Raw genomic sequence first — 19,521 nt, 5'->3', positions numbered from 1 at the left:
GCTGCCGGTAACATGGTGTACTTGGGGCCTGGTGAATATCACTCCAAGGTTGTAGGAATCTTAATGAATATAGTGCTGCATTGATGATATTTTTTGTTTAGCCACCAAGGCTATTATAAATTTGAACAAATCTGCTGGATCTCAGAAGCTGAGGGAGTGTGGAGAAACCACTTAGATTTCTAGGGGAACTATTGCAAGGTATTCAGACTGCCAGGCAGTTATAGAAATTATTGCTACTGAGAGGTTTGCAACTATTTTGGAGAGTATTTGGAGGAAATTTCTTTATTGGAGGTTCAAAGACTGAATTTGGCATCTGGAGTGGTGGCGATGGATTAGGTGTCCTTGATCAACTTGATACATAGCTTCTTCTTGTGCTTTTTATAGTCATATGTAGGGCAGCTCATGAGATTGCCTCATAACTATCTCTGATTGGGCTATAGGGCATGTGTCACATGATAGGAGACTGAAGTTTTGGAGACGCCATAAGGTTGCATGTTTTTTTTTTCTCATGACTTTAGGGCACGAGCTGCATGGGAGGCTATCAAAATTGCCCAAGCAAGGATATGTGGGGAGTATTGATCCTAATATGCAGAGTAGAGCTGATTGTCCAAACTCATTGTTCGTTGCCTTCTTCCAGGGAATCAATCATGGAAGAAACTGCTTTCTTATCATCTTATGCAATGCATGCTTGGCAAGCATGGGGAGTGAGAATCCCAATTGAGATGGATCTAGACAAAGGCGATCAAGGATGCTTTCTCCCCTTTGCTGGATCCTATCGTGCATGCTAAGATTAGGGGCTGGATTTATAATTAGAGGCCTTTCTGCACATTTCTCTGACCACCAGTAGAAAGTGGTCAATAGATACAATTTGGTGCTCCCGCTTGGATCCCTACAAGAGTACTCCATTAGGAGGATCACCATGTTAATAGAACCATGCAGGATTTTTTTTTGGAGGAGATTATGAAGTTCTTGAAGAAGCTGCAAGGTTTCACTTTCCGTTTGGCTGATAGCCCATGGTGGACTCTGCCTTCCAACCTATGGAGATCAGTGATGTGTGCAGCTCCCAGTTTTCTCAAATGCATGCATCATCATACAGTATTCAACATTGTGTTCGAGGGTGCATAGAGGCCCTAAGAGTATGGTGAAAGATTATGCTTCTCATGTCTTAAGAAGAGGACCACACTTTATTACCTGGCAAGTAGTTGTGGCTCATTGATTCAGGACTGCAGATGTTTTAGTGAGGAACTTAGCAAGTGAGAGCACACCATGTACTTTACAAAGACAGCAATTCTTGCCCAGGAGGAGATTTTGTTGTTTGGGATTCTTTAATGCAAGAATAGCAGAGAACTTGTTATTTGGAGGCTTCTAAGCAAGAATAGCAGAGAAACAAGCTGAGATTTTGGATCTTTAGAAAGATGTATTTGCACTTCAAGAGATGATGATGCCATGTGATCTTGATATCAGCCGTACAACAGTAGAAAGGGATGCTTCAATCACTAAAGGTAAAACTTGCTCAAGGTTTGTTGGAATGCCTATTTGGCTGCAGTCAATGGGATGGCTCTACATGCCAGCCTCATAGAGGTTGACAGAGTGTAGTTGACTAACTCATTTGGTCTCTGGCTCTGGTCACGCAAGTCCATAAATTCCAGATTCTGAAATCCATGCTCCGAGCCAATTACTCCTCTTATCTTTCCACACAACATTCTATACCACCTCGACTCCCGTTTATAATTTCTGACTTACTAAAATTATCACTTTAGCCATCCAGATTCTTGCTTTGCAATTGAAACCCTACCCAATATGAATGCTAATACCTGGAGGAGTAGTATATTTTCAAATGCCTAGTGTCCTATGAGATAGAGGGAGGTAACCTCCGTCTACATGGCCCACAGTCCACTGTCTCGGGTCATGGATTTTCCAGACCAGTGATGCTTGGGATTCTACTTGATGGAGCTGCACTGCCACAGAGATCAGCTATGTAGAGGAACCGAAGCAGACCCCAGATACCTCACATCCCACCATCACGAGTTTCTTTCATCCGTTCCAGGATGGAGGCCCTTGCCGGCGACCACAAGAAAGCCCTGACCAGGATTCCCCTACTCGACAGACCAGGCAGCGCATACTGACAATGCATGTGCCACAGGTGCCACCCCGCCTCCGGGGCATGTCCCTAGACAGGGATCCCAGTGCAGCGAGCTAGATGCCCCACTGGTTCGAGGAGATGCTCCACCCGACAGCTTCAGATCCGAGAGGTCCTCCAGAGATATAGGAGTACCTCTCCACAGGCAGTGGATGTGGAGAGCCTCTATACAGTCATAGCTGTCGAGGACCCACTTTGATCCCCTTACATTATATTATTGTAGCATTGTACCACTGGCACCTACAGGGCTGTTTTTTTCTTCCAACTCTACTTGGGTTTTCTATTATGTTTTTTCCATGATTGTCACTTCATAGACATATTGTAACACTCTTGGTCTCATAGAACCTTTGGTCTTTTGTGGACGCTAATAGAATTTTCTTTCTTTCTCACCCACATCATCAATGCCAACAAGATTGGAATTCTCAAGCAATTAAAGACACAAAAATATGGATAACAAGTGAGCTGACTCGACCACAACTGAAGTAGTATAAGCATGCATAATAAACCAAGGTTGGGGCAGCTCACAAGCACAGAAAACCGGCAAGCTTCCGTGATGGGAAAGCCCTCATCAAATATTTCTGCAAGCCTATGCATGCATGCACGCATGCCGTGCTTCAGCCACTACAGGGCTACCTTGTAACTTTGTCTTTCTTTCATATGGCTATTTTATCTAGGTAACTAGTTTTTTCATGATACAACTACCTCTTTGATTCATTATCTTACTTTTGATCCCATAGATCCCAGTCTTTTGTAGATATTAACATACTTATTTTATTTCCTCTCTTTTTAGCTTCTGGGATCACTTGGCAGTATGACAATCTTGGCTTGCTTTTCTAGAAAGGTGGTTATTTCAAGTAGTCTTTGTTAGTTTTCAGTTGACTCCTGACTTTTGTTTGCTCTATTATACTCAATGGCAGACTCCTTTTATGGGAAAAAATAATGCTCTCCATGTTGCCCTTGAACTTAAGTCTTAGCTAGTATAAACAATGTTTTAGCTAGTGTAAATGTTGTCCTATTTCTGCCAGCAGTTGCTATATTTCCAGGCCTCTTTCCTCTTTATTGGCTGAGCCCTGACTTTCATGTCATATATATTTAACGGTACTCTTTTGAAAAGGATGCTGCTATTGAATTTGTCTGTTAAAGATGTTGCACAATCTGTTACTTTCTTTGATTTGTATTTTTAGTATCCATGATGATGTTCACGGACATGATGTAACCTTTTGGTCTCATAGGTCATTTTGGCCTTTTCTAGACGTTAATACAACTCTCTCTCTCTCTCAGGATGCGGCACATATTATGAGATGGAGGTACCTCCATAGTGTACCTTCCAGTTCCAGTTTCATTTTCTAGGTGCCAGTAGTATCATCTTTATTTTTCATTTTCTGGGTTTTTTTATCCAGACATTGTATCAGATCCACCATGATGTAACTTTTGGTCTCACAGGTCATTATGGCCTTTTGAAGACGTTAATATAACATTTCATTTCATTTCATTTCATTTCTCTCTCTCTCTCTCTCTCTCTCTCTCTCTCTCTCTCTCTCTCTCTCTCTCTCTCTCTCTCTCTCAGGATAGAGACAGGGAGAGCCATGCAGATACCTCGCGAGGAGAAGATATGCACTGTGTGCCAGCGGGAGGTCAAGTCAAAGGAGCACTTCATATGCAGGTGCACCGTATATTATGAGATTCAAAGGAGGTTCCACTGTCTCTTTTGAGGGAGGTTTGTACCCTAATCTAGGATCATGGATTACCCATATCAGCGGTGCCTGGGTCTCTTCCTACTAGAGCTTCACCGCCACAAAAACTCACTGATTAGGGAGTTGAGACCCCACGGGAGACATCCACCCCGGCCCCAGGCGACCATCACTCAATTCTTCTGACCATGAGAGGACGCCACATTAGCCATGGATGACATACCCACAGCCTCATCGAGCCACTCATTCTTGAGTGCTCGACACCCTGCCAGACTCAACTCTAGTGTGACTCTAGACCGGGCCACGACACTACAGCGAGCCTGCCAACCTAGACTCCTTGGACCTCACCAGCAACATAGACATCACCCCCAGCTTGAGGAAATCTTGGAGAGGCACAAAGCCACCTTCCCACACCTGGCAGATCTGCAAAGCCTTCTACAAGCTAACCCCATGCTCGATATCCTTGATGGCCCCCTCCGGCTATTGGGGGGTTAGCTCGATAGGTTGTATGATGATGATGGCCCCACTTTGTATCATATGGCACCGTTTTGACATTCCCAGCTCATAGCTCTAGCTCTAGTCTTTGTTTTCTTTTGTACCATGATGAGGACACTAATGTATCACTTTTGGTCTCAAAGACCAACTGGGTCTTTTGAAGACGTTTAATATAACTCTCTTTCTTTCTTTCTGCCAAGTTATCCTGCACAGTTTAGAGGTGTGAATTTCTTCTAGCTCTGTATTTTCTTACATACAAGATGAAATGATGTATCCCTTTGCTTGGCCAAATGGCAGCTCAAATTTAGTATAAGTTTACGTTGATCACAGAATGCATGCATGCACTCACATATATCACAAAGCAAAGATTGACATTTTACATATTACATATGATGCAGGTTTGTATGGTTTGCAAAGTCTATAACAAATCAAAGGTTCTCAGGTGTGAACGATGCACTGTTGCAGCTCACAAAAAATGCCTTGCTTTTCCAGAGCATGCTGTATTTTTCACCTTCAAGCCTGGCTCCATCATTTGTTGGCGACATCCACAAGATTGGAGGCTTGAAAGCGAGGTAATTAAAAGAACTTGTAGATAGTCTCATTGTTAAAAAAATAAGTATTGGGTAAAAATGATTCAGATGGAAAGCTCCCAAAGGATAAAAAAGTGATTAAATTATTGTAAAGTGTGCCGTGCGATCTTTTTTTTGGGGGGGGCGGGGGGGGGGGTTTGTGTTTTTTTGGCCTTCTGCATGGTTTTTGCGCCTTGCACGCCACTGATTTCTTCCCTGAAATGTGTGTCGTCGTGCTTGTGGGCCTCTCCATGGAATGGTTTTGTCAATCTGTGCACACTTGGGGCTGATTTCAAAAAATGCCCAAGTTTTAAAATTTAGGCTTTTGTCTTTAAGCTCCCCCGATCTTCTTCTGTTCATCATCATGCCACATCCAGAGTTCCCATGTGGATGCATGCCATTCTGAAGACAAAATCAAGATGCAAAATATCAATATTCTATAAAAGATTCGTGTGTTAGCACTTTCATCCCCAGTTTCTGCTCTTTATGGTGCCCATTTGGTCCCCTTTTGTATGGCCCTTGCTTGTGGGCTGGCCACCCCTTTTTTAGTATTTTTCTGGGATTTTTCCTAGCCATTCTGGCATTTTTCCAGTGAGCCATGTCCAACAGCTCCAGTCGGCCTGTTTATGAGCTCCAGTCGGCCAGCACTTCCCCACTATAAATAGTGGGTGCTGGCCTCTCATTTTTCATTGATTCTTGTACTTATTTGCTCCCTCACTTATGAGACTATCACTGTCTCTTGCTTGGGACTGTTTTGGTTCAGTATATTCAGCATAGTTTGCTCCATATCTCTCTCTCTCTTGCACTCTCTGTTCAGCACATTCTTGTGCCACTCTGCTTCCGCTCTGTGCACTCTTTCATGGTATCATCGCTCCAGGTTTAGCAACCTTTCTGCTGCCCCAGATTCAGCCCTGTTTTCAGCACCTTCTCCTCTGCGTTTTCTTCCAGATCCATAGCTTTTGCTGCTGCGTTTTCTGGACAGCACCCTGCTGGTCGTTTTTTTTTCAGATTGGCTTCACCGATTCAGCCGTCTGGCTCTTGGAGATCAGCGTTTCATTGCCCACTTGGAGATTGGACTGCAGGCGGCCTGTTTTCTACAGGACAGCACTTGTTCACTGCTGCGTTTTCCTCTCCAGTGGTCCTTTCCCTTTGCAGAGGGGGCTTGTGGTGTTGCAGGCTTTGGTGGCACTCTTGGTACCTGTGGAGGACACTTTTTCTTCAGAGATTGTGCATTTCTTGAGATTGAGCCTAAGCTCTTGTGATGGCTGCTCCCACTTCTCTTCATATGTTTGCTGAGTCTGCCAAGTTGGATGGTTCCAACTACACCCTATGGAAGTGAAGGTGAAATCGACCTTGAGTGGCGTGGATCTCTGGGATTGGCTTGTTACACCAGCCAATGCCACCCCTCCCACCCTTGCTTCCGGTGGTGTGACTCAGGCGCACAGATTGATATTTGGCAGTCGAATGATCGACGTGTTTTCTCCTTCCTGATGTTGAACTGTCAGGATGCTGTTCTCTCTCATGTGCGTACAGCAGATGCGGCACATGAAGTTTGGAAGGCTTTTGCAGATCTCTATGAGATTAAGTCTCCGGGTCGGATTTTGGCATTGAAAAAGCAACTTATGAACTTATCAGTTTGTGCGTTTCCATCTTTATCTACTTTCATCTCGAAGATGAAAGATCTCCGGGACGAGCTTGTTGTTTGTGGCAAGGACATCTCCACAGAGGATATGGCTATTCGGCTGCTCTCCAAACTTCCAGAGAGGTTTGATGCATACTTTCAGTCTCTGGTTTCTTCTCCTCGTCCTGTTCCAGTTACTTGGGAGGAAGTTCTCCCCTCCATTATGCAGATAGAGTCTCGCTTTGAGGAGCGGATTGGCACCTCCGGTGGCGCTGATGGAGCTTTGGCAGCACGAGATAAAGGGAAGTCTCAACAAAAGAAAGGTAAAGGGGGTTCTGACAAGAACTCCAAGGATTCCGATAAGGATAAAGACAACAAATCTTCAAAGAATAAGGACATTGAATGTCATTATTGTGGCAAGAAGGGTCACAAGTCACCCCAATGTCACAAGAAGAAGCGTGATGAAGCAGCAAAGAACTCTTCCTCAACGGCGGTGTCTCAACCCAAGAAGGATGATGGAATTCTTCTCTTAGCAGGTACTCGGCGTATACTTGCTCTTGTGACTTCTCAGTCACGGTCTTGGATTGTTGATAGCGGTGCTACTGCTCATATGACACCCCATCGAGATTGGTTCGAGGACTTTACTGCCAGATCAGGCGAGATCACTCTGGGTGATTCTTCTACTGTGCCAGTGCATGGTCATGGCACTATCCCCATCTTCCGTTCTGATGAGGACAAGAGGTACTTCTTTGACGTTCTGTATATTCCAGATTTGGCTTTTAACCTTTTGTCAGTGAGTGCTCTTACAGCTCAGGGTGCGGAGGTGATCTTTTCTCGTTATGAGATTACCATTTGTGATAAAGCAATTGGTAGCATCTTGGCTCAGGGAGTCCAAGATAGTGGCCTCTACAAACTGACCGCTCTGCTTTCTTCTGGTGCTTCTTCTGCTCTTTGGCATGCTCGGTTTGGCCATTTGAGCTATCAACTTCTGCAGCGAGCTTCGAAGGATGGGTTGGTTGATGGATTACCAACCATCAAGGCTCCGTCTTCTCCTTGTTCCTCTTGTTTACAGGGGAAGCAGCATCGAGCCGCCTTTCCGAAGGAGGCGACACACAGATCTTCGACATCACTTGCTCTCATTCATGCAGACTTATGTGGTCTTATGAGTACCGCGTCTTTGAGTAAGGCGTTGTACATTCTCGTGATGGTGGATGATTTTACCAGATATACTTGGGTTTTCTTTCTAAAGACCAAGGATGAGACTTTTCATCACTTCTGTGATTGGAAAGCCGAGGTGGCAAAAGAGACCGGTCACTCGGTCAAGGCTCTCAGGACCGATGGAGGGGGTGAGTTTACATCCCAGGAGTTTCAGCAATATTGCAAGACACATGGCATTCGGAGACAGCTTACTACAGCATATACTCCATCTCAGAATGGAGTTGCCGAGAGGAAGAATAGGACCATTATGGAGATGGCCCGTGCTATGCTTGAGCATTCTTCATTACCTTGACGTTTCTGGGCTGAGGCGGCTTCCACTGCTATCTACATTCAGAATAGGTCTCCTACTGTTGCTCTTCCCGACAAAACTCCATATGAGGCTTTCCATGGTGAGAAGCCCTCCGTTGTTCATTTCCGGATATTTGGATGTACCGCGTATGTTCATGTACCTAAGGAGCACCGCTCCAAGTTGGACTCGAAGTCTCAGCGCATGACTTTTCTCGGATACAGCACTGTGTCCAAGGCATATCGTCTTTATGATCCTCAAGCCGGTAAAGTTGTTGTGAGCCGTGATGTGGTGTTCGACGAGACTCCTACATCTTCAGAGGGGGGTGGTGAGCTTCTTCTTCTTGCACCTCCTTCTCCTCCTCCTGCTCCCGCTGTTACTGTTACACCTCCAGCTGAGGATTCTCAGTCAGATGATGATGACCCTGCTCCTCCTCCGGCGAGTTCGAGCAGATCTGTACCTGGTTGGTATTATCAGACAGTTCGTGACTCTGGGTTACGCGAGCTTCCTTCTGCTCCTCCGCCTGGTTCCACAGTTACAGGGAAACAAATTCATGAGGGCAACATGTTTGTTAATTATGCTCTTATGTCTACAATCATTAATGGTCCTTCTGATCCCACTTCTGTAGACGAGGCTCTTTCACATGAGTCTTGGCGTCATGCTATGTAGACAGAGTTGGATGCTATCGAACAGAATGACACTTGGATTTTGGTGCCTTGGTCTCTGCAGCGTAAGGTGATTGGTGTCCGTTGGATTTTCAAATCAAAGTTCCGAGCTGATGGCAGCTTGGACAAGCACAAGGCGAGGTTGGTTGCCAAGGGTTATGCTTAGCGCCCTGGGACTTCGATGAGACTTTCGCTCCAACGGCCCGGATGACTACCATTCGCACCGTTCTTGCACTTGCAGGACATCTGTTTGGGACATCATAGCATAGCGGAGGCTACACTCCAACCCACACACTTGTCAATCCGTGAATGCAACCCGGTTAGCGCATAGAGGCTATCCCGAATGGGAGAAGATGAGTTAACCACACACTAATGACTTCTAGTCCTACTCAATCCTTCTTCAACAATCAAGCAATCAATCATTCCTTCTCAATCTAACATATTCAAAGCATCAAGATTAGGCTACACTTAAGCACAAAAATGCAACTTATGCAAAGAACCTAACATGCAAAGAGCTATCACACAAGCCTCAACTACACATCATTTCATGCACAAGCTTCATCACATGCACTCTACCATTCACAAATCAAAACATCATTAAGAAATCTAGATTAGCAAGTGTGTAGACCATAATCTCAAATCATTGAAAATGTAGAGAATAGAGAGTACAAGATTGAAGCATGAATGGAGATGGAGAGCCTTAGGAGAGCACTTGAGAAGGAGCTATGGAGCAAGCTCTCTCTATGAGCCTCTCAACCAAATGACCAAAAGTCCTCTAGCTCTCAAATGGGCCACTTTTTATACAAAAATTCTAGGACTCCCAAAAGTTCCCATGTGGGATTATTGTCAAGCCCTCTCCCACATTCATCTACAACTTGGAACTCTTTTCAAGAGCCCTAAGTGTCTTTTTTGTTGCATCCTTGTATTGATCTTCATTTGTCATGCAACACTCCCCCCTTCCTATTTTGGGCACGTCCTCGAGCGCGGTAGTAGCAAGAGCTGCAACAAAAAACAAAGGATACAAGTAAAGTCCTTTATTGAAAAAAAAGAAAAGAAAAGAAAAACCAGCAATGATAATTTCACACGTGAGCATACAAGTGCAGGGCTGATTAAAGTTTTAATGAGTACTAAAATAGGTGAGTAAAGACTAGTCAAAGTGAGACTTAAGTGGTAGATAATGCTATGCAAAGGCAAGTGTGCTTTGTACACCGCCAGTTATGACCGCAGTCTCAATGTCCTACAAGTACTTAAGTTATTCCTAAGTGGGTATATTTTTAGGGTATATTTTCATAAATTTTTATTACTCCTAGCACCTAGCTCATATCTAAGAGGTAGCTACCACTAGGGATAACTAATATACCTTGAAAGCATAAGTACTTGACATAATCCATTGGTATATATCCTACACTGTCTTTAGATAGAAATATCTTTTACTAAGTCTTCTAAGAGTCTAGAATTCACTCACTATATTTTAACAACTAATCAAAAACTTAAACCAGTCAACATTGTGTGAACATGCAAACCATATATTCAAAAGATAAAAGCACTTAAAGAAATAAAGATTAAGATTTGCATACACCTGTTGTAGTGCCCTGTTGATGTTGTTCGTTTGCATTGATGCATTGCTGATTTTGTGCAGATTGCTCCTCCTTGATCTTTGTAGGCGTAGCATGTCTCCCTCCTTCCTAATTTGTGTGCACGATAGGTGGACTATTGGGGCGTGCTTGATGCTCTTTTTAAGCTGAGATCTCTGCACAAATTTTTATTAACAAACAAGGAAAGAAAACAAAAGAATAAAATTTGTTAGTGGTGCCAATCACCGAATATAGCCGAGGGGAAAAAACCCAATGGGAGAAAAGTGTCTTGGCTTGTCGATCTTATTGTGGAGTCGATGTGCTTACCCTTGCGCTGGTGGTGGAGATTATCTCAAAAAGAACATAATTCTCTAAAGGCATAAGGAACCACACTATTCAAACATTGATCTACCAAAGAGCTTCATTTGTAGTGTTAATGCCTTATCTTTGGTTTTAGGTATGTCCTTCTTGGGTGGAATTTTATCAATTGTTTTGGAATTTGAGCAAGATAAGAGGATTTAGGCATTGAAGTACCAGAATCTATGCTCAAATGAGACTCCTTTGGACTTGTCTTAGGTACACAAGTTGATGGTTGAATTGTGTAACAAGGAGAAATCGGGACAACCAGTGTTTCAATACATGTTTTAGGAAGATCAACACAAGTAGATTTGTAGGTGCTATTACAACCACCTATCTTATCTTGAAGAGGTTGTGTCGATTTCTTTTGCACCCACTGATATGGAAAACCAAGGGTGGCTTTTGGAATCTTTCGGATACACTCTTTTCCCTTAGCACAGCATGGCATTTTGGAAGCCAAATTCCTGTTGCCCCCTCATAATAGCCTTGTGGTTTAAGAACATGTTTTGGGACCCAACGAGTAACAATCCGAGGTTTAGGCTTGGAAAAGATGTGCTTTTTAGGAGGCTTAGCAACTGGACTAGATGGTACAAGTTTGTACGTATCTTTGGGTAGCCAAATTGATATATATCCTTCTTGCCTGGCCTTCTTTGAGCAGTAACTAGAGTAGTTGGAACATGCCAGCCATGGCCCTCACTTGAGTACTCATCAATTATCCACATCATTTGTGTTGGAGCTAATGTCTCTTTCTTATCAGCATCATTAGCAGATTCGATTGTTAAATCCTCAACTGAGACTTCCTCTACATGCATAGCTGTTTTGTGGATATATCCCTATAGTACAAATCATCTAGAAGAGCACGTGGTTGTACCATTCGTATAGGAATAATATCATATCCATCTGAGTCACAAAATTGAATTGGCTTAGGTAAAGCACATGTCGATAATGTTGCAAGGACATGACTCCATTCTAGTGGATCCATTAAATGCTCAGGGAAGGGTTCTGGAATGTATGCCTCGTCTGATACACTTCGATTACCCTTAAGTCTCTCAGTGTTGAAATCCCTACATGAGGCTCCACACATCCATAGATCTTCTCGCCCATCTGACAATGTAACTCTTGAGCCCTCAGATGAAGCAGAATCAAACTCATCTATTGGAGACCTTGTTACATCACGATATGAGTGATTCCTTAGGTTGACTCTTGTGATGACAGAATCATGTCGGAGGTACAAATAATTGTATCCCCAATCTTGAATCATTTGAAATTGTCGCATAAATGGTCTACCTAATATCACTTCATAGTTTGGATGTTTTCCAAAATCCACTACGGCAAAGGTGTGCTCATATTCAATCCCACATGTGGTGACCAATATGTTCTCAAGCAGCCCAAGGGGATGTTCTAAGCTTCCATCTGCTAGCTGCAAGCGTATCCTGGTACTCCTAATAGCTGGTTTGCTCCATTTTTCCCAAATGGACCTTGTCACAATGCCCACTCTTGCACCACTATCGAGTATTGCAGTTGATGCTACTTTTCGCACTTCTAATGGGAGGGTAGCATTTCCCTGATCGTCCTCACAAAATTTTCCTACTTTGTTGATAGGAACTGGCATAATATGCTTTGTCTCAAGGTGTATAGTACACTCATGGGGGTGGTGACCCTTTTGTAGCAATACCTGCTCTGACAAACATGTGGCAATATCATTCCACAACTCAGGTTTAAGCTTTATCAACTCAAGCAAATGTAAGGTACAAGCTACTGGTGCTGACAAAATAGCTTGCACCACACTCATATCCTTCTCCTTTGTCAACTTTTTATGCATGGAGGGTATCCTCAAGGTTTGAGAACAGTTCTCATATTCTCCCAGATATGATGGTAAGGTTTTCATTGTATGCTTACTTCTAGGAGAAACAATTGTTTGAACTTCCTCTTGGATACTTGGGCGTCCAAAGTTGTTTTCCGTGCCTCTGGTAAAATCCACCTCAGAGAATGGAGGCAAACTAATAGAAGACATGTTCTCATTAACTTTCTCATGAACTGCAGCCCACATCTCATTTGCCATGTCCTCATTAGCATCAATAACTTCATCATTGCATGGGAAGACAAAGCTAGGTGATGGCAGCTTACCTCCTTTCAATTGGGTGTCAATTGGTGCAGACCTTTCGCTATGAGCTTGTGAAATGAGCTCACTTTTCATTTCTCGACTTGATGACACTTCTGGTATGGTTTCTAATGTTGGCTTAAGAGAGGTCGGGCCCCGAGGAATAGGTGGTGGTGGTCCCTCAAGTATTGACTGAGCTTCCCGAATGAGTTGCTGATGTACAGCTAGATTGATCTTCTCCTCACGAGGGTTTGGGTATTCTTGAAGCTTCTTGGGTAGCTCAGATAAAGCTGCAATGCGACTTCTATGAGCATCAATGATGGCCTCTAGAGTCTCATTCACTTTATCCACAAAAACAGAACCTCCAGAACTATCCTCAGTCGTACTAGCCTCATCTTGTTTAGCACTAGGCCCAGGTTGAGGTTGATGTTCCTCATGCACTTCTTGGGATGTAAAAGTTTGATCCCGCATGTTTTGTTTAGAGGCTTCCTGAGAACTAGTGGATGTACTTCTAGTTCGCTTGTTTCGGTTCTTTTTTCTCCTAGTGGTTTTTTTTCTATTGGACTGTAGGGTCTTGTCCACTAGACTTGTCTTTGCATCCCTAGTTCGAGGTGTCTCATCAGTCTGTATTTCAGCATTTCGTGTCTGTGATCTAGTCATGACTCTAAGTGACACGACATCCTCATTCTCAGATGAAGGTGGTGATGGAACTGTCCCTACAAGGTTGAGTGAGACCTTTGGTTGAGAGGTGCCTTCCTCATGTGGTTTCAGCAGACAATCCTTTGGGAAGTGTTCGACACAACATCCCAGACAATATCTTTCAATTGGTGGAAACTGTTGTACTGTTGTATTGGATCGAGATGCTTGCCTTGAGCGATGTGGACAATCACGAGCCCAATGGGGTTCTCCGCACTCATAACAGGGGCCCATTGGTTTGGCCTCTACTTTCCTTGGCTGCCATTGACCTGAGGGGCCTGGAGTCCTAGGTTGGTAGCCGCCTAGCAACATTAAAGAGTTTTGTTCCCCCAGTTGAGTGTCTAGTGCTTGGCTTGGGTATGCGGGACTTTCAAAGAGATTTTCCTTGGATGAATATGATGCGTATTCCTCCTCCACATAGCCTGGGTTTACCAAGTCTCTACACATATTTGTATTGTCGTAGTCAACAACCCTCACAGGAGCCGTCCCAGGAGCAGGAGGTTGAGCACCAAGAACAGGTCGTGCTTGCTCTTGTGTCATCGGTGGCTTACGTTCAAAATTAGTATACTGTTGATACATTTGTGGAGCCACTCCACCCCTTGGCTGCTCACGTTTTTGTCTCATTCTCGCAATGCGAGTACATTCCTGTGTGGTATGGGTAAAGTTCCAAGCACAGGCCTGGCACCACTTTTTTGTGGGTTGGTTTGTGACTAGAGAAGAAAAGGTATTACAATCTTCAGTTTTATGGTCACCGCCACATGCTCCACAAAGATGAGGACCTGTAGGAAGTACACTCCTCATTCTCTGCTGCTGTGGTTGTGGCTGCATGGGTGGACGATAGGTCTGTCCCAATCTCCTTAGTACTAGGTTAGCTATCTGGTCTGGATTTACTAGCGTGCTAGACCCGGAACTTTGGTCATCACCCCACTGACCTCTAGGTTTCACCTCAGGGCCAGAACCATCCTGGAATTTGAAGTTATCGGTGAAATCCATAGCATCATGGCAACACTCATTGAAACTTGTATGCTTCTTCGCATAGAGATGTGTATGCAGTGTTGAATTTTTGAGTCCTTTTAAGAAGAGAGAAATTAATCGACTTTGGGCGGGCTTCTCATCTTCTGGGCAACGATTAATGTATTGCTTCATTCTATTTACACAATCTCTAACACTTTCATTTTCGCCTTGCTTGAAAGAGTAGATGTGTGCTACCGTGTCATGTTGAATTCCCATCAAGGAAAAAGCAGCAATGAATCTCTCTTCCAAAATTCGTAAAGAAGTTTTGTCTGAAGCCTCTAATGCCTGAAACCACGCCAGGGCTTTTCCCTCAAGAGTAAGCCCAAATCCTTCAATTTGAGTATGCTTATCAGCCACTTGCTCAGCTCGAACTGCTTGCCTAAATGCTGCTACATGGTCGTATGGATCTCCCGACCCTTCATACTTCTTTACCAGTTTCTGAAGAGTTGATGGCCTTACTTGTCGTGAATACTCATCATAGGGCCTACGGCCCCTCACTCTCAGTGGGACTTGTTCCTCTCTTTGGAAAGATGGTCCATATGTTTCCAAAATTGGTGTGGGTTCCCTATTACCAGCCCCACCAAACCCCTCCAAAGATCTTGTCACCCGCATTTCAGGAGGTGCATTTATGGGAGGCCGAGTTGGCTCCCCTACCCTCCGATTGTTATAGTGAGAAAGATGTTGTGGTGTGACCAGTGGTCGCACATTTAGTGTAGGACGATATCTTGGTGCTAGAGTTGGGCTACTAGCAGTGGTCCACTTAGATGTTGAAGGTCCCTCTCTAGTGAACTCTCGTAGGGGAGGAACAACAGTTTCTCCAAGAAAGGCTGTCTCTCTTGGTTTGGCTGTATTTGTTGAGAACACTTCCATGAATAATGGTTGTCCTTTCCACGTGAGTTCCCGAATCTCTTTCCAATCTAAGGTTCGGTATTCATTGGCCCATTTATCAACTATTCTGTTCATGTGTCCTGCAAGCTTCTCAACTACCACCACATGAGCTAGAGGAAGATCCAGCTCTGGCAATTTAGTTGTGGCATAATATCCCTCTAACGAATCCTTATAGACCTCTTGAAGTGGGTCATCCTGTAAGACCTTTGTCACTGGAATTTGTCGTAAAAACTCCCATTGGTTCTCAGCCCCTTGATCCATTTTACACTTGCCTTTCCTATCCCTTTCCAAATTTAGATCTACAAGAAGTAAATCATCTATGGATGGCTTTGAGGACCGGGCATTGGAGGGTCCAGGCATGTCCGGCTCGATGAGCCAATCATCTCTAGACTCCCTTGCTCTGGAAAGTTCTGATAAGTCTAAGAACTCGCTTTTAGAGAGCTCCCCTAATTTGTCTACCTTTTCTGGATGGTAGGTGACTTCGTAGCGAACACCATCTCCACCCATGTACATGTTACCTTGGTCATTGACTAGAGGTGCTCTATCAAGTTCTGAGAAAATGTCTGCGATCTTAACAAGATACCGTTGTTGTGGATCCCTAAAGATCTCAGCTCCTTGAGCATTTGTGTAGATATATTGGAGTCTCACATTAAGTGTTAACCCCATGGTGTCGGCTTCAAGTGGATTAAAAGATCGTGCGGGTGTCCTATTTGGGCCTACGGGATGACTATTTGTCGGCCCTAGATTGTCCATGGACAATGAACTAGTTGTTCTGGGATGACTATTTGTCGGCCCTAGATTGTCCATGGACAATAAACTAGTTGTTCTGGAGGAAAGGATATCGGATTGGAATTCAGTAAGGGTTTCAACAATATCTGCCAAATTGCCTACCGATTGGGTCCCACTTTCTTGCGTAGGTACTCTAGAAGGTGCCCTAGGTCCTATGGCAGAATCTATAAGACGTCCCGACCGCAAGTACATAAGGTCAATTTTTTTTTTTTGGGGTTTTTATGTGTTTTTGTTTTGTTTTGTTTTTGTTTTTGTGTTTTTTTTGATATATATATATATATATATATATATATATATATATATATATATATATATATATATATTTACCCTACCTAACCACTAAAGGCAACTAAAATGAGTATGTGGGTAACTATCTATCCTTTTTTTTAATGATTTTTTTTCTTTTTTTTAAAAATGATTTTATGATTTTTACTTCTTTTTTTTAAATAAATTTTACACAAAAATTATGAATCACACTAAAAAAATACTAATTATGCACAAAGTTACAAAAATTAAAAAAATGCAGGTTATACTAATTATGCAAAAAATAAAAAAAAATAAAGAATTACAAAATATGCAAAAAAATAGACTCCTAAAAAATACTTAATTTATAATTTTTTTAATTTCTATTTCTTTTCTTTTGTTTTTTCTCCTTTTGTTGTATTTTTTAATTTTTTTAATTGTTTGTTTGTTTGTTTTTCTTAATAAAACTAATAAATTTCGTGCCAAATATAAAAAATATGAATCTACTAATTATGCACTCAATTACAAAAATAAAAATAAAAAATGCACGCTATTTTACTTACGCAAAATTTTACAAAAAATTTTAAAAATAGATTTAAACTACCAAAACTAAAAACTATTTTTTCTTCTTTTTCTTTTTCTTTTTTTCTCTTTTTTTTCAAATTTAATATTTTTCTCTTCTTTTTTTTCGTCTTTTTTTTTTCTTCTTTTTTTTAATTTAATATTTTTCTCTTCTTTTTTTTTCTCTTCTTGTTTCTTTTTTTTTAAATATTTAATTGTTTTTTCTTTTTTTTTAAAATCTCTTTTTCTCTTTTTTTCTCTTTTTTATTTTTTTGTTTTTTATAATAATAATAATTATTTTTTATTTAAAGATAAAAAAACATGAAAAATTAATAAAAAATAAAAAAATATAAAAAAAAATAAAATTTGCACCTACCTTATCCTCCACCGCCTCGCGCCGTTCTGTGCTGCAGATTCGATTCGGCCAGCTCACCACCGCCTCCCTCTTCTTCGCTTTCCCAACTGCTGCCTGCTTCTCCTTCTTCGCTTTCCCAGCTGCTGTGCAGGCGTCTGCTTCTGAGCTGAGGCTCACCTTCATGCCTCCTCACTGGTGCTGCTGACGGTGACACAGGCCACTTTGCCGCCTCATCCTTCTTTCTCTGCTCCACGCTGCGCCTTCCCTCTTCACAGCTCGACGTCACACCGTCGTTGCTTCAGTCGCCTTCAACGCTTCCCACTGCAGGCGACGCTTGCTGCGCTTCAGTTGTGCAGACGTTTGCTTCAGTTGCAGCAGCCGTTTTTTTTTCCTTTCAGCTGCCGACTTCCAACGCCGCCCACTGTGCCTTCTGTTGCCGGCTGCTGCCCACAGCTTCGCTTCCACAACGCCGCCCACAGCTCCGCCTTTCCTTTTTTCGCTTTCCCGTTCCAGCTGCCGGCCGCCTCGATGCTTCTTCACGCTCCGCAGCCAGCTGCTTCCACGGCCACGTCAACGTATAGAATATATATATATATATATATATATATATATATATATATATATATATATATATATATATATATATATATATAAAACCGCCCCTGCTCTCCTTTCAACTGGCCTTCCAATAGTCCTTCGCCCTCCTTTCAACGAATAAATATATATATATATATATATATATATATATATATATATATATATATATATATATATTTCTTTTTTTCTTCACTGCTCCCTATGAAGACGCCTCCCCACACAACTTCACTGCAGCCTCTTGGTCGCAGTGTGTTAGTTCATTAGTGAAAAAAAAAAGATATGCCAAAAAAATACAAAAACAAAACTCTTAATCCTAATTACTAGCGGGATTACTCAACCGCAATGGGGTTTTAATTTTTTCTTGCTTCTCATCAAAAAACAAAAACACACAAGGCGCCCTTGAGATCACACACTCAATGCCCTTGCAAACTCCACTCTAATCTACCCTAATCCACGATTTTGCAATCAATGGAGCACTTAGTAAGAAGTTATGGTTAACACCCTTCACTAACTTAGGTGTGCGTTCCTCGGCAGCGGCGCCATTGTTTGGGACATCATAGCATAGCGGAGGCTACACTCCAATCCACACACTTGTCAATCCGTGAATGCAACCCGGTTAGCGCATAGAGGCTATCCCGAATGGGAGAAGATGAGTTAACCACACACTAATGACTTCTAGTCCTACTCAATCCTTCTTCAACAATCAAGCAATCAATCATTCCTTCTCAATCTAACATATTCAAAGCATCAAGATTAGGCTACACTTAAGCACAAAAATGCAACTTATGCAAAGAACCTAACATGCAAAGAGCTATCACACAAGCCTCAACTACACATCATTTCATGCACAAGCTTCATCACATGCACTCTACCATTCACAAATCAAAACATCATTAAGAAATCTAGATTAGCAAGTGTGTAGACCATAATCTCAAATCATTGAAAATGTAGAGAATAGAGAGTACAAGATTGAAGCATGAATGGAGATGGAGAGCCTTAGGAGAGCACTTGAGAAGGAGCTATGGAGCAAGCTCTCTCTATGAGCCTCTCAACCAAATGACCAAAAGTCCTCTAGCTCTCAAATGGGCCACTTTTTATACAAAAATTCTAGGACTCCCAAAAGTTCCCATGTGGGATTATTATCAAGCCCTCTCCCACATTCATCTACAACTTGGAACTCTTTTCAAGAGCCCTAAGTGTCTTTTTTGTTGCATCCTTGTATTGATCTTCATTTGTCATGCAACACTCCCCTCTTTCTATTTTGCGCACGTCCTCGAGCGCGGTAGTAGCAAGAGCTGCAACAAAAAACAAAGGATACAAGTAAAGTCCTTTATTGAAAAAAAAGAAAAGAAAAGAAAAACCAGCAATGATAATTTCACACGTGAGCATACAAGTGCAGGGCTGATTAAAGTTTTAATGAGTACTAAAATAGGTGAGTAAAGACTAGTCAAAGTGAGACTTAAGTGGTAGATAATGCTATGCAAAGGCAAGTGTGCTTTGTACACCGCCAGTTATGACCGCAGTCTCAATGTCCTACAAGTACTTAAGTTATTCCTAAGTGGCAAACCTACTCCTAAATATGAGCAAAGGTGATTGAAATTCTCTCTTTTGTGTGTGTGTGTGTGTGTGTGAGTTTCTTCTCATCCAAACCCCTTCAGCAG

General features: G+C 42.5%; 1 protein-coding gene across 3 annotated transcripts in view; it reads left to right on the top strand.

Annotated features, from left to right (window-relative positions):
• Positions 1–19,521, top strand: part of LOC147606229 (uncharacterized) — a 105,951-nt gene that overhangs the window by 39,020 nt on the left and 47,410 nt on the right. For 2 of the 3 annotated variants that reach the window (XM_086792367.1, XM_086792368.1), the window contains one exon: positions 4,725–4,898. The exons of the other annotated variant lie outside the window; for it this stretch is intronic. In XM_086792367.1, the coding sequence (XP_086648493.1) occupies positions 4,725–4,898 (174 nt within the window). The remainder of the gene's footprint in view (positions 1–4,724; positions 4,899–19,521) is intronic. 3 annotated transcript variants of the gene reach the window in all.

Source organism: Cibotium barometz, chromosome 58, assembly GCF_041138505.1.
Source record: "Cibotium barometz isolate CiBa-2024 chromosome 58, ASM4113850v1, whole genome shotgun sequence".
Lineage (NCBI taxonomy): Eukaryota > Viridiplantae > Streptophyta > Polypodiopsida > Cyatheales > Cibotiaceae > Cibotium > Cibotium barometz.
Note: the sequence above shows the minus strand (reverse complement) of the source record. Positions and strands in the feature narration are given on the sequence as shown.